Source organism: Ixodes scapularis, unplaced genomic scaffold, assembly GCF_016920785.2.
Source record: "Ixodes scapularis isolate PalLabHiFi unplaced genomic scaffold, ASM1692078v2 PGA_scaffold2__306_contigs__length_199485367, whole genome shotgun sequence".
Taxonomy (NCBI): Eukaryota; Metazoa; Arthropoda; class Arachnida; order Ixodida; family Ixodidae; genus Ixodes; species Ixodes scapularis.
Window position 1 is genome coordinate 189,018,742 of NW_024609857.1, and position 13,991 is coordinate 189,032,732.

At 43.5% G+C, this 13,991-nt stretch overlaps 1 protein-coding gene across 1 annotated transcript in view; it reads right to left on the reverse strand.

Moving 5' to 3' along the window:
* LOC8042344 (glutamate receptor ionotropic, kainate 2) overlaps window positions 1-13,991 on the reverse strand; it is a 153,392-nt gene that overhangs the window by 32,136 nt on the left and 107,265 nt on the right. The window contains exon 2 of the mRNA XM_029986048.4: window positions 8,341-8,592. Within this exon, the coding sequence (XP_029841908.2) occupies window positions 8,341-8,592 (252 nt within the window). The remainder of the gene's footprint in view (window positions 1-8,340; window positions 8,593-13,991) is intronic.

Consider the following 13,991-nt stretch of genomic DNA (forward strand, 5'->3'; position numbering starts at 1 on the left):
TGGTTTCAATACTTGGCATACCTACATCTGGTGAGTTGCCATTCCACCAAAAGCCGAAAGGGCAGCTCACCAGATATATGTATGCCATGCACCCGTTCAACTGGTAAAATCCAACAAGCTTGTTTGTTTGCTTTTAGCCAAAAATTATGTTCCTTTAGTAAGACCGACAATCGTTAATAACTCAAATGAAAACAGCTCTATAACTTCCAGTTCTGTAAAATAAAATTCGTAAAAATCTAGGCCCCTGCCAAATTTCAGCGTCAAACATCCACCACCATTTCATCGTTTTCCTACAGCCAATATTTCGTTTTTGAAGATTATTAAAAGGAAGCTGAAGAGCTTTTCGAAAAAAAAAGAGTTAATGGTTGATTCTGGAGTGTTTTAGCCTGCTGAGTCCACATCTTGCAGCCGCTTGACCCAAAATAACCACTAAACGCTAAAAAAAAACGAAGAAAGCAGAAGCGATCGCGGCAGCGGCACGCCATTGGCTAGTCATGCGTCACGCGCCCCTACGTCATAAGAGGATCATCTCGATTTTAGCTTGCTCCGTCACTTGCGAAAGTAGTCGTGCGCCGAGGCTTGTGCTCTTGGAAATCAAATTCGGCTTCTGATTTTTCAAAATCTTTCCATGGATCCGAAAGGCGTATGTGTCCAGAGGACCCTTGACCTGACAAAGTACGTGTTTCAGCCGTTGGCAAAGCAGAAAAACTACCCCCTGCAGTAGAAGGGCAGACACGAAGAACCACTTGAGCCGAAGCGACATGGCCGGCCGGCTTCATACTTTCACGAACGTACTGAGTGCTACTTATTGTAACGTAAAACATTGACAATAAACGGAGTGCCATTGATGGAAAGCGTCAGGTCTGATTAGCGTTACCCTCCCCAAAACGGTCGTCAGGGGACAAGGATTCGACACGCATCGGCCTTCGTGCTTGGTAGCTGCTGGACACGTGAGCGTGCAGGCTGGATTGTTCACCAAGGCTGAAGCGGTCTGAAAGGATAGTATAACCGGCTTCGGCCAACGGGAGAGCTTCCCCTGAGACGAGACGGGTGATGAGACTGGGTCGCCGTTTTGCCACCACGATGTCCTTCCATACTACGCGACTAACTGCGCAGAAGGTCCATCCTTGTGATAGCGGTACCCTCTGTTGCGTTTAGTTTGTTTGCCACCAACTATTTCGCCATTTCAGCTTTTGAAAAAAGTGGAGATGTGTCCCCAACAGCCCTCCATTTTATGTCGAATTTGTGAAAGCTTCCTGGGCCTCTACATTCGCATATTTCTCCCAAGATTTGCTGACTGCGTTACACCACCACCAAGCGTTATTATCGTTCCATCGCACTTCTACGGCACAAAGAACGATTGCATGACACAAACGTTATACTGAAAATAATGCGCAACTTGTAAAAAAAAAGGACTCGATTCATAATCGAATATCACATGCTTTGTATCTCCAAAAAGCGCTCCTGAAGAGAATATAAACCTATGGAAGAAAAATTTAACAAAATTTATGTCTACGTTTAAAACATATCTAACCTCAAATTGTACCAGTAACTGTAAAAAAAAGTCCAGGCTAAAAGAAGTTGCATCTTGAAAGTCGCATGATGAATTGCATACCGCTTATTTGAACAAGTCCCCCCCTTCCATGTGACTGAGTAGCGGACTAGATTAGAAACAAATGAAAACAATCTTGGGTAGCGGAGTCGATCCGGGAAATATGGTCACTTTAATGATATAAGAAACCAAAACTATAACAATAATATAAGGCGGTTAACACAGAAGAGCCAGTGGAAGCCCGCAATTCGACTACATGATCGCGGCTTTTCCAGTACACTGCGCAATTATAATAACGTAATAGATTTTTTTCAAGAACAGTCGATCTCAAACTTTCACCTAGTTTCGTCGCCTCTTTGTGTGTGCCTTTTAATGATTTAAATCGCCTTCTCACCGTCAAAGATGGTCGGCAGAGCATCGGGTTCAGAGGAGGCTCCTTGAAACCAAAACCTAAACGTACATTGTTTTCATAAGCGCCGTCCGAAACACGTTCCGAACAAAAAAAAAACGTGTACTTGCTCAAACTCGTGTGTTTGCATAGCGGGAACCCAGCCCTTTAAAATCTAGATGTCGGAGTTAAAGGGCGGTAAGCGGGAGTAGCATCTGCGTTGAGCGTTGTAAGTGCAAGCCGACAGATACACATGAGTACGGCATCGTGCAAGAGCACGAGTCAGTTGGTTCAATGCCACGAGAATTCCGCAAACCCGTAAACAAACAAGAGAACAATAACACGTCAAGTGATTGAGTCAATAGCACGACCGATCAACGGATAAAAGCAAGCGCTATGCAGCTGCAGAACGACGACGGCTCGAAAAGTCAGCAGAGCAGCCTACGAGGGAAGCGCGGCCAGCCGCGGCGGGGTCCCCCAGCCAAACCTTTTTTGACGTCAGCTGACGGGCTTCCTCCTCTCTCCCCTTTCCCTCTGTTTAAGAGGGGCGGGGCTTCAACGCTACTTTGAAGGCACTTTTGCGGTAAATCGGCGCAAAAAATGACCAAACGAATTCGATATTCGTGAAGGCCCGACTGTTTTTTTTTTTTTTTTCATATTTAAAAACGTTTCAGCTTCCCATTAAGGTGCATTTACTGGCTTTCACTGCTTACGGAGGTTTTAAGACCCTTTGCTTATAAGTCGTCCTACTTAACTTTTCATTCACTTAAATTACTCCGGTATATCGTTGAAATATCATGATGTTGCCAACTGATTATGTTCTGTGATGCAGTTTTTGTATGTGCGCAATTTTCTATTTTCTTCTGGGGCAGACTAAACATCGGTATGCATCACCCATATTTTCCAAGTTGTGTTGTTGTATGTATCGCTAATTTGTGGCCAGAATATATTTTTGTGGCATTCCATTTGGGACAAAGGAACTGATGCAATGTACATCTGTATTCGAAAGTGCTGATCAACAATCCACTTGTTTCCAAGAGAGATATTTATGCAAAATATTTGTTTTGCCGTTTATTTTATTTTATTTCTGTAATGACCCCTGGCGTTATAGTGTTTTTGAACTATGGTATATATAAACGCCTACTTCGTCAATACAGGATGTTGCCTGAACTAGCGACAACGTCCTTCGATCTCATGCCCCGGACCTATACTGGGCGACAACTTTTCTTGGTAATGCAGTGTAGAGGAGGAGAGCCCGCGCACAGCTTCATTCAGCACTCAAAATGGGAGAGGGAACGCATGACTATACCCTCCACTACATTGCCAAGAAATGTTGTCTCCGAGTACAGACTGCTATGCCACTAATACTAATAAGTATATTCCGGTTACATCATATATAATAATTTACAAATCACTTAAAGAATTTATATTCAATGAATAGAAAAACCACGTGCTGAGCGGTACTCAGAAAAATCGATGAATGAAGTTAATCCGGCAGCCGAGGGGTGGCGCCAGCAGTCTTCCAAACGGCTCGAAGGCGCGTGTTCTGGGGCATTTTGAAAATTGCAGTTACGTCTAGCTTGGGAACTAGACGTAATTTCTGTTTACTCTATTTCTAGACTGCCATCCACCGATGAGTGAGCCGCGGGAGTAAGCGTACGTATTTAAACATGTTACTCTAACGCGCGAGTGAACCTTTATGTTTCAAAGCATTTACAGCTAAGCTCTTAATCTTAAGCATGCTTCACCAGCCGTCCGCACTGCTCTGATTTACCATAAACTGCAAGCGAACCAGCCGTGACAAGACTTAACTGCTCGAGCTCTGTCTGTAGTGGGCGCGAGCGTATCTTTATGCTGTTCGACGTGACGAAATAGACCCTTTTAGCAATGCCGCGCCATCTGGCGGCGCCGATTCCAAGCTGTGCGCACTAGCTGGGAGTGGTCAGTCTTGCCGCAACGGCGGGGCCGCCGCCGCTACCTGTACGGTTAGAGAGGCCAGTAGTCTGTAGTGACCTCATAGCGCCTTTCCATGTACGTTTTATATCTCCGAGGCACTTTTCAAGCAGAAAGGCGTGAAGGATAACCACCCAAACATTATGAGAATTACTGTTTTTAGAGCGCAGCTCTTAGGCGCCCGCTTCCGACTTGAGCGGCGTCAGCGTCAGCGTCGGCGTCGCCTCAGCCGCGAGGTGCATTATGGGTAAAGTTTCCCCGGTAAACTTATCGGAAAAAGATTTCTCGTTGAATTTAACCGAAAAAACTCCCCGGTAAATCTAGCGGAAAAATTTCACCACTGAGTCCCCACTAAATGTATAAAAAAATTGCCCGTTAAATTTAGCGGAACATTTTTGTTTTCTAAATTTAGCGGTACGTTTTTTTTTGACAAATTTAACGGAACATTTTTCCCGCCAAATTTAGCGGAAAAATGTTTCCCTCTAAATTTAGCAGAAAACGTTTGCCCGCTAATTTAGCGGAAAAATTTCCCCGCTTGAAAAAATTTCCCCGCTAAATTTAGTGAAACATTTTCCCCTAATTGGGAGGCGAGCAGGAGAGGAGGGTTTAGCCTCCTCTTCGTACCTTCCTCTCCTCCTCCTCAAGAGCTGCGCTCTAATTCGGCGTTACAGGAAGTTGTAAACGGTTTTCAATTTTTTTTCTGCAAAAATACAGCTGTCAACGAAGAGTGCATCAAAATAAAGCATAATCCGTTAAGTGCGCGCTCCCTTTGGTGAAAATGAATTAAGTAAGGATATGCGCGCGTGCACGGGGATTTATTGTGGCAGCTTGCGCAGCAAAAAGAAATATCATAACTGCGATCACACACACATGGCTCTCCGCGAGGACACTTTATTCGGGCGTGCGATATGAGCTATTCTGAAATTTGGGTCCTGTCTCCTTCCAAATGTCCCATTGTTTTCCTTCCTAAGTGACCCATTGTTCGAAGCATTCGAGGAATCGTTATAAAATATTAGTGGGGAAAACATAACGCGAAACATCGAGGCTATAAGACTGAAGCAGTTCACTGTCAGGCTGGCTGCCTCTCGACCGTTGCTGCTAGCCGCCGCTTCTTGGTGCAACAAGTTGTTCATAGTACACTGTAAACGACTTCATTATTGGCGAGGACCTTGTTTTCGCGAATTTCTGGACTTAAAAAATACCGCGAAAAATAATCACGCAAATGAATTACTTTACGGTAAGGAATACTTAGCGTACCTCTCAACATTGTGAAATATTGTTCCTCACAAGTATTGCCGTTGCCGAGAGGCCTAAGAGGAGAGACCGTCGTGTCGAAGACTGCCACTGCCGCCGAAGCTTCGGCGGCAGTGGCGTGACAGAAGGGACGGGATCATGCAAACGTCGGCAACGATGGCGTGACAAGCAATTCAGTTGTCAATGTAAACCGCATCGCCAACCAAGACGCGACAAGCGGCTCCATCGCCGATGTGGGCGGCGTCGCCAACAATATTGTGGCAACCTACTCAATCGCCGGTGTGAGTACGAAGCCGCAGAAACAAAGTCGCCGTCTCATGCGAAGGTGTCTCCACGCAACATTCAGTCGCAAACGCGAACTTCGCCTTCGGCTTTGGTCGCACGTCTTGTAGGCATCGTAGTTGCCGATTACTTTATCCGCAGAGTACCAATTTGGAATGTCAAGCAAGATCCTGTTCCACGATAGCGAATCGGGACCAGCGGCTGTGGTGCTCGCCTTCGCGGGCGCATAACCCATATTAGCAACGCCTTGCCTGATCATAGTGTCCAGCCGCACTTTTCAGCGGTGTCAAGGCAACGGCTCATTGTTGCCAAAAGAAATTTTGGAAGAGGTCTTTTATGTGTTATGTTTCTTGTTCAACTTTAGCCGCAATGCTATCAGTTTTATTTCAATCCTTTTCTTTTCGCGCGTTAATCATGAATTTTGCTGTTGCACTCTAGTTATTGCAGAGTATAAATTGTTGCGTCGCGTATGTTCATTTCATTACACCCCTAGATGGCATGGTACTGCCTTAACTGTTCAATATAATTATCTAAGACCGGTGATGTCATGTTCTGGCTATCTGTGTAATATTGTGCGTGCCACTTGGCATCACAAAAAAAATGCGTTTTAAAGGGATTTAATACCATCATCTTCAGTACTAGTACTTTAGTTAAAGAGCGGCAGTTGATCTCTTTTTGTACGAGCACTGTTGGACGGCACGTGAACGTCCAAACATTTGCTTTGTCAAATGGCATTTTATGCCAAACGTTATTAAAACTCAGAATTCAAATGAAGTTACGAACGGCTTTTCACACTTATAAATATGACATAACTTTGCGATCCGGATTCTTTTACCTAGATAAATAGAACAGCCTCTCATGGCTGTTTTAGGGCTAGCTGTATATTGGGCTGCAACAACCATTATTATTTCATCTTTTTTTTTTCGTTTTTTTTTTTTGTAAAACATCACATTTTTAGTTATTTCGCCGCCTATCAACCAGAGAATTAAATATGGAGTGTGGATGAGCACTAGACACAGGATTCTTTTTCGCGTGCAAAACCTGCCAGAAAAAAAAAAGAAAAACTAATTTTTTTTTTGTTTTTTTTTTTTTTGTTTCAGGGGTCCGAGTGAAGCAACTATGTCACTTATCACCATACTGCTTGCTTCAATGTTCACTGACTAGCTAAAAACAACAGCGGGTAACAAGCGCCGTAAAATTCATAATTAATTGATATGTCAACCCTAGATGTAATTGAAGCTAGCTGGCGAGTGAGTGACTCAGGCGGCACGCGATCTAGTTTTCTTCATCCGTTTAGCAATCTGTAACTAAATTGCGGACCCGGCTCTTTAACCACTTCCTGTCTCTGCTTCAAGACTGCACAATACTTGGGCTGATATCGCACCAGGAATTCAAACGACTATTTCTGTGTGACTATCGACGTCCCACCGCTTTCCACGAAACATGGTTTCTGATACCTGGCAACTGCTAACATTCCTTGTGATCCGCTTTAAGTTTGTGCATTTTCGCCTTTTTCTTTTTGCTCTTTGGACACACGCGGGTAATGATTCAAGTCTGAAAATATGGTTCACCAATGTTCCCTCTGTTACAAACAGACTCCGTTAGTTTCATACGTCCTCGCTGCACCAAATGTTTATTTTTTCTTTCTTTCTTTTTGTTATTTACCGTGCGCGCAAGAATACTGGCATGGCTAGTTTTCTTGGCCCCCGAAGGGTTCCAGCGCCGCTGATGAGACCGCCTATGGTTGTGACAGTTTAAAAATTGCAGGCCGTAGCGAGCTCCGTACATATCATTGCTCAGAAGCCACTAGGATTGCAACATCGGTCGATGAAAACGTCTAACGGCCAATCACAAAACAAAAATCGGGAAGATAAGCCACGCCCCATGTTTCTTAAAGACCGACGACCAGTTCGCGCTTTCCAATCTTCCCCCGCGCCCTCCTCTCCACCCTTCTACCCTGTCCACCGTTGCCTGTTTCCTCCTCCCCCATGGTGAGGAGGATCTTCTGCCTTGCAGAATCTCGGAACTGGTCGCCGGCCTTTAAGCTGACGGTGACTGCAAAGAAGGACAACCTGATACAGCAGCAAAAGTTAGTAATTCTGCACTCTAAAAGTGAATAGTTGAAAAACAATTTAGTCTTCTATTTGTCGAGGGGTAGGTCAAGATCAACCTTAATATTTTTTCCGATTTTTTTCTGTTTAAAGTGGCAATGCAGGTGAGTTGGTTTACAACGGGTCAAGCACCCGACCCGTCAACACCTTCCTCGTATTTCTTATTTGTGCGCTGTTTCCAGCTGTTCCCTGTTTAGTTCCCTAGGCAAACGGTGTTTCAAAACTTTCCGCACGTGTAACGTGCGAACACTTTGCAGATCTGCGAAAGCCAAATTTCAAAATTCTGAGAACGCGGGCGAGCTATACTGTTTACCGAATTTGATGAAGTGATTTAGAGAGGATGAATTTAGAGAGGAAAAAAGGAAAACGAAGTATTAAAGCAAGCAAGTTGATAGTAAGCGGTGTGTATGTCTTTTCCTCGCTTGGTTCTTCTAACTTGTAACTGCTCAGCTGACCCCTATTTAATATGTACCAACTAGGTAAAGTCAAACCTGTAGGAGGTTCTTGGCTCATTGTAGCCATGCGTTCAGCTTTGCAAGCGGTGCCTGACAATTTTTATTTGGGCTTACAAACAATCCTATGAGCCTGATGGGAGGATCGAAATTGACTACGTTATGTCACCATAAAGCTGAACGTTTGTACCAGTTATTTTTTGTGAGAATAAACTCAGCCCTCTCCGTCAAATCATACATAAGCCACGATTTCGGCTTAATCGGGGCACGATGACTGCTACGTGGAGAAACCAACGCGTGTTTTGATTGGCCCCCTCTCCCCCTTGACTTGCTGAGGTTGATGCTCACAGATGTCGTCCTGGTAGAGGACGGCGATGCGCGTCCAGTTGAGGTAGTCGACCAGGTCCCGCATGGACTTGCCCGTGATGTGCGGGTCCGGGTGCAGGTTCACCGAGCAGTCCTTGGCGTCCGGCTCCAGGTCCAGCCGGCTCTCGATGTGCGGGATGTCCAGCGAGTCAGACAGCGACTGGATGTGCGCGCCAATCATCGGGTCGTTTGGGCCGAAAATGGCCGCCACGCCTGAGCTGATCAGGTTGCAGGCTGCGTCGGTTGGAGACAAGAAACAGGAGCAGAATGAGAACATGAACGTTACTGCGTAATCTGAAATATCTTTAGAATTTTTAAAATAGTGTTTTTGTTTGAATTTTTAAGTATAAATGAACGTTTCCATTTTGTTGCAACCCTCCTTTCGTGCACAGAGAGTGCACCTTGATTTCGTAGTTTAAAAAGCTGATATTCTGACATAAAGTGTCCACTCGAATTCGTTTTTAGTGAAGTTGCCAACAATTTGAACGATTTAAATACATCGCAAGAGAGCTCTAATTGATGGTTTGGGTGCGTGGAAGCGTGGAAGTTTCCTAAAATGATATCTTGCCCTCAATTTTTCGTAACTTTTAACAGGAGTTAGAAGTGCGGACGTTATTTATACTTCAATTATGTCTCGTTTAATTATTGTTACCGATGAAGCAAGGCAGAATGCTCCCCTACTGTTCATGTTTGTAAGAGTTGCAGTATAACTTGCAGTAGAAAGAGATACAAAGAGATATTGTCTTTGACTGTTTTTGCTTACTAATACGGCCTTTTTTACACACTGCTTTCATATGTTCCTGATGTTGCACTGGTGTTGCAAAAGAAGTCACCAGTGATCCCATTATAATGACTCCGGCGTCACACCTCAAGATGTTTAATGCTGACCTGAGGTGCGCTATGCCGCTAAAATCACGCAAGATGAGCAGTAATATACGTTTAGAAGAGAGTCCTCCGGTCAAGTTGCCGGAGTTTAAAGTTTAGGTCGTGTGCGACCCTCTTAGAAATAAACAACTCTTCCTTCTTTTCTTGCGAGAGCAATTTTCTCATAAAATGTTTAGTCTGACCAAACTATTACGAAAGCTTTAAAAGCATCCATACAACATTTATTTCACCACTACCTATGTTATATATAGCCGGTAAGTGATTGAAACTTTTGTTGACACGTGCCATATCTTTCATGCGTAATTTTAAAGAAACAACGCGTCTCCTGACTAACAACTATGCATTTAATTCTCAAGATTAGAACACATAATTCTGACCTTGTAGACCTGAAACATCAGTGGTTCCTTATCAGCCATTTCGATTATAAACTGTCTGGAGTTTGAAAAATAAAATCACAAGACAGCTTATAGTTACATATACATACATATATTTATATATATTCGGCCACTTTCAATGTCCGCAAAGATGTCACTCTCTGCTTCCTGAGAAGGAAATATACTTAAAACGTGAACTAATGCCTACATAGTGGTGCGCCTTTTTAACAGGAAAAAAGGCAAATATTTTACGATGAGCTGCAAGCTCACGACAGACGCGATCCGCATTCAACAATCATTGGCGAACGCAAATTCAACGAGCGCCGCATCACATCTGAAAAGCAAACAAACAGTGAAATGCCTGTAACAAGCAGTAGACATATATTCTAAGTCGGAGACTGGTCGAAAGCTCTTCAATCTATCCTCGCTGCCGCAAACATGGAACAGCAACGTCAAAGAAGCGATACTAGAAAGCACACACGGTACACATTCGTACGCGAAATCAAAAAAATATCCGCGCGTTCTCAGTCCACGCGAGCTTCCTCAAACAAAGCCGAGGAACGTGACTTCGGCAACTCTTCTCGAAGACACCGAGAAGAAAAATGAACGACAAGATAGCACTCGTTCCAACAAATTTTGCTGCCTATTGTTTGTTTTTGGCAGTCTCCTGTTTGACAAAATAAAATCCGAAATTAGAATCTAAACAATACAGAGTTCCTCGCGTTTCGATTGCAATTGAACAAGGCGTACGATTCGCCTTTCCTGTTTGAAGTCCAAATTCAAATTTTCTAATGACTACATAAAATGAAGGAGTAATGGAAAGTACTGTGCAGAGGTCAGCAGCTTGACAAATTTTCTTGGTCCTGGTCTTAAAGTTGTGGCAGCGGGAAACTGTCGAGTGAAACAGCTCACAATATTGCTTTATCCAGAGCTAGAAAAGCACTCAATAAGTAAAAGAGGTTAAACAATCAGCAGTAAAATGTCAGTCATCGCATTCTTGACGATAATTATAAAATAAATTTAATGAGCCAAACTGTCTTCGTTGAAACGAACCGTTTCAACGAAGACAGTTTGGCCGGTGTGTATGAGAATCAAAATTCAGTATTTATTCAGTACAGGTCCCTGTAACAGGCACATTATTACATTAAAATGTATCGCAAATTTTCCTGTAATTGTGTTGGTGCCTGACACGTTCTTTGTTTAGCGCTTGCAACCAGTCCAAACATTTCTCCAGCTGTGCCTCCGGATATTTCCACTCCTCTCCCCCCGATTGAACCATCGACGTTTTGACCAATTGACTTTCTCCATGAGGTCGGCCTGCGTTTACAGACGTCACGTAAAATCATGTCACGTGACGTAAATTTGTCCGCTAAATACAGCGGAAAAACTGAATTTTCCTGTAGGTCACGTGACACGAGAACGTGCAACGTCATTTCCACCGCTAAATTTAACGGAGAAATTTGTGGTTACGTCTTTTTGTGGATCAACTTCATTTGAAAACCTAGCCTATAGATGTTTAACGTTAAACAAAGAAAGAAATGTTAATTTGTTTTTGACGATTTGTGAGATTTCGTTTGCAGTCTCCAGCCGCTCCTCTGTGTATTCCTTTTAGGCTGAATGCGTCTTTTTTCATATAGTATTGATAATCATATTTTTCTACTTTGTAATCAGCGGACGCAAAAATCCTTGAAAATTGATAACTTGCCTTTGAAAAGTAGAATGTATTAAAATATATCTAACTTTACGCCAACGATTTACTTCCGGACAATCATGAGCGTTTACACAAAAAGTAGATGCTTTACGTAATTCGCGCCTCCTACTTTTATTTTTCTTATACACTATATGCAGTTTTCGTGTTAAATGTATGAAAAAAATGAGCTTCTCTTTACCTAAACATGTGAGTTGTGTGTTGTCCCTTCATTTAATCTGCATTCCTTTTCGCCTTTCTCAGATTAAATTTTGTCCATTTTTCTTCAGCTCGCCTTCGCACTGAGCCCTCATTCATTAATGAGCATTACGACATAATATGCACTATACCGTTAGAGCCAAGTGCCCAGTGTTCCGCAAAGCTGGACAGGAGCGAAATATTGGCCCATTTTGCAACTCTAAGCCAACGTAACGGCTGTTCAGATCCGTTTCACCCACAGATACAGAGCAGCCGATGCTACGAACTATACCAACCACCCGGTGAAGACAGCGTCCCAACCTTAACGTGAATTTTCTGTTGGCCGCAGCGACGGGCCGAGCGCCAAATAACGTGATACTCCGCCACTGCTGGATCGGCTGGCATAACTTGTAGCATCGGATGTGGCTTATGTTCGTACGACGCAAACGATAGTGGGCAATAATCCCTGAATTTAATGATCAGTTTTAGCAAAACAACAGGCGCAAAATAGCGACAAACGCAGGCCGTGCAAACTTCTAAAAATGTAAGCGCTCATCAGGTTTTTCTTAACACTCGACAGTTGGCGACCATGGTAACGCGTGCGTCCAATTGCCTTGTTGGCTCTCATGTTACCTGTATTTTAAGGCTTAAATAAATTTTGTGCTTATTGTATAAAACCTGCGAACACGTTCCGAGTGTTTAGTTTCCGCAACTTTTACCAGTTGCGCAATTACGCATATTTTACCTTTGTAGACTTGTTTTGTAGGACAGATGTATGTCACATACTAAATCTTGACAGTTGCAATTGTTAGAACTGATACGCTGACGTCCCTAGCTAAACACCTAAAAAAGACAAGTCACGGATGGCTCCCTATTCTTAATTGGTAGTAAATGTTGTATGTAGCTTGTCACATTCATGTCACTCTTCTATCTCAAAAATATCTGTAAATACATAGGGATCAACATGACATAAACTCTTAAAATCAAAATATCACATACGGACATGACCTGTGGATATGTCATAAGGACTTGAAATATGAACATGTCATACATTAATTTTACGAGATTAGGCTGGTTCCGTTCACATATATTTGAATCGCACAAGATAGTCGACATTATTTCTGGCTAGCTCGCAGTCTAAATGCCCTGGCAAATATTTCGCCTATGGCGCAGACACCAGACGCCCCTTCGGGCGGAGAAACTTCGAGCTCTCTAAACCTCCATGTAACAAATATTGTGTTACTTTAAGTGCTATAGAAGTGTCTTTCACGCCTTCCTGAACAAGCAGTATTTCATTGTGCCGCAAGCGGGGCATGGGCAGTGTGGATAAGCAATACGGAGCGCAAGTGAGAGAGAGGAGGAGAAGGGGGTGGCGCGTTGAGAGGGAGTGATGACCTGTCCTACGAAACTCGACCCAGGCAGCTGCTCTATGGTTCGGAGTGGACGACGTTTGGACCTTGGGTACCTCTTTTATTATAACGCGCTTGGTATTTGTTAGTTGACAAGAATAACGTGTTCTTTTTGTTGTTTTTTGTGTGTGCGTGTGCGTGTGTGCGTTTTGACAAAAACAACCTACGAAGGGACTTTTTTTATCCCCTTTTTTAAAGGCCAATTCCTTCTTCATAAACCGTCGGTAGAATTCTGAAAGTCACAGAAACGGTAAGACAGTGATTGATGCGACTAGCAGAAAACGCCAAACAACAAGTAATTGTAAAAAAAAAAAAAAAAAACGAAGTTATTGAAACTGAGCAACGAAAGAAGCTGATGAGTTGGACTCCGTTCACAACGTCCTGAGCAGATAGAGACACAGCCAGGCCTAAAACAATCGCCGGGCGTGGCGAGCACCTAGCATGTTTTCATCTCCCTCCACAGACAATCACGTTGCGGCATTAACAAAAAAAAAGAACGTCGATGAAGGAATATTAAACCAAGAGTCCTAATCATGATAAGCCACGCGTTTCTGAAACTGCTGGTGAACAAAGATCACGGTGCCAGAAGGACTCTGACTCCTTGGCGTGATACCGCAGGCGTGCACCTCAAGCTTAATGGTAATCAGCTCGTCCTAGCGTACGGGTGTCGGATCATTTGAAACCAGACTAAATTGAAATATAACATAAGGATTAAGCAAAGCAATGTGTAAAAACAGAACCGTTAAAATCGAAAAAAGATAGAAAAACAGGGATGAGGACATAGGTATCTTCCATTGATACAGCTAACGGAGATCGCAAGAAATGAAAAGATCATGCTTTATTTTTCGCGGGATTCTCCTGTTTAGAACCTGATAGAACGGGAAATGCCCCCTTTCCTTCTTTTCTATTTCTAATGCTCTCCGGTGATCTCGAATGCTGAACGGCGCCACACCCGCTACAGCCAATGTCAATGTACTATCGGGGAAAAATGAAATGCGAACAGAGGAGCGCGTGGCTCGCGGTACAGGCTGCGCCGCCTGGAAGTGAACCTAGGGGCGAGGGTGCGTGGCCTACTTCGAT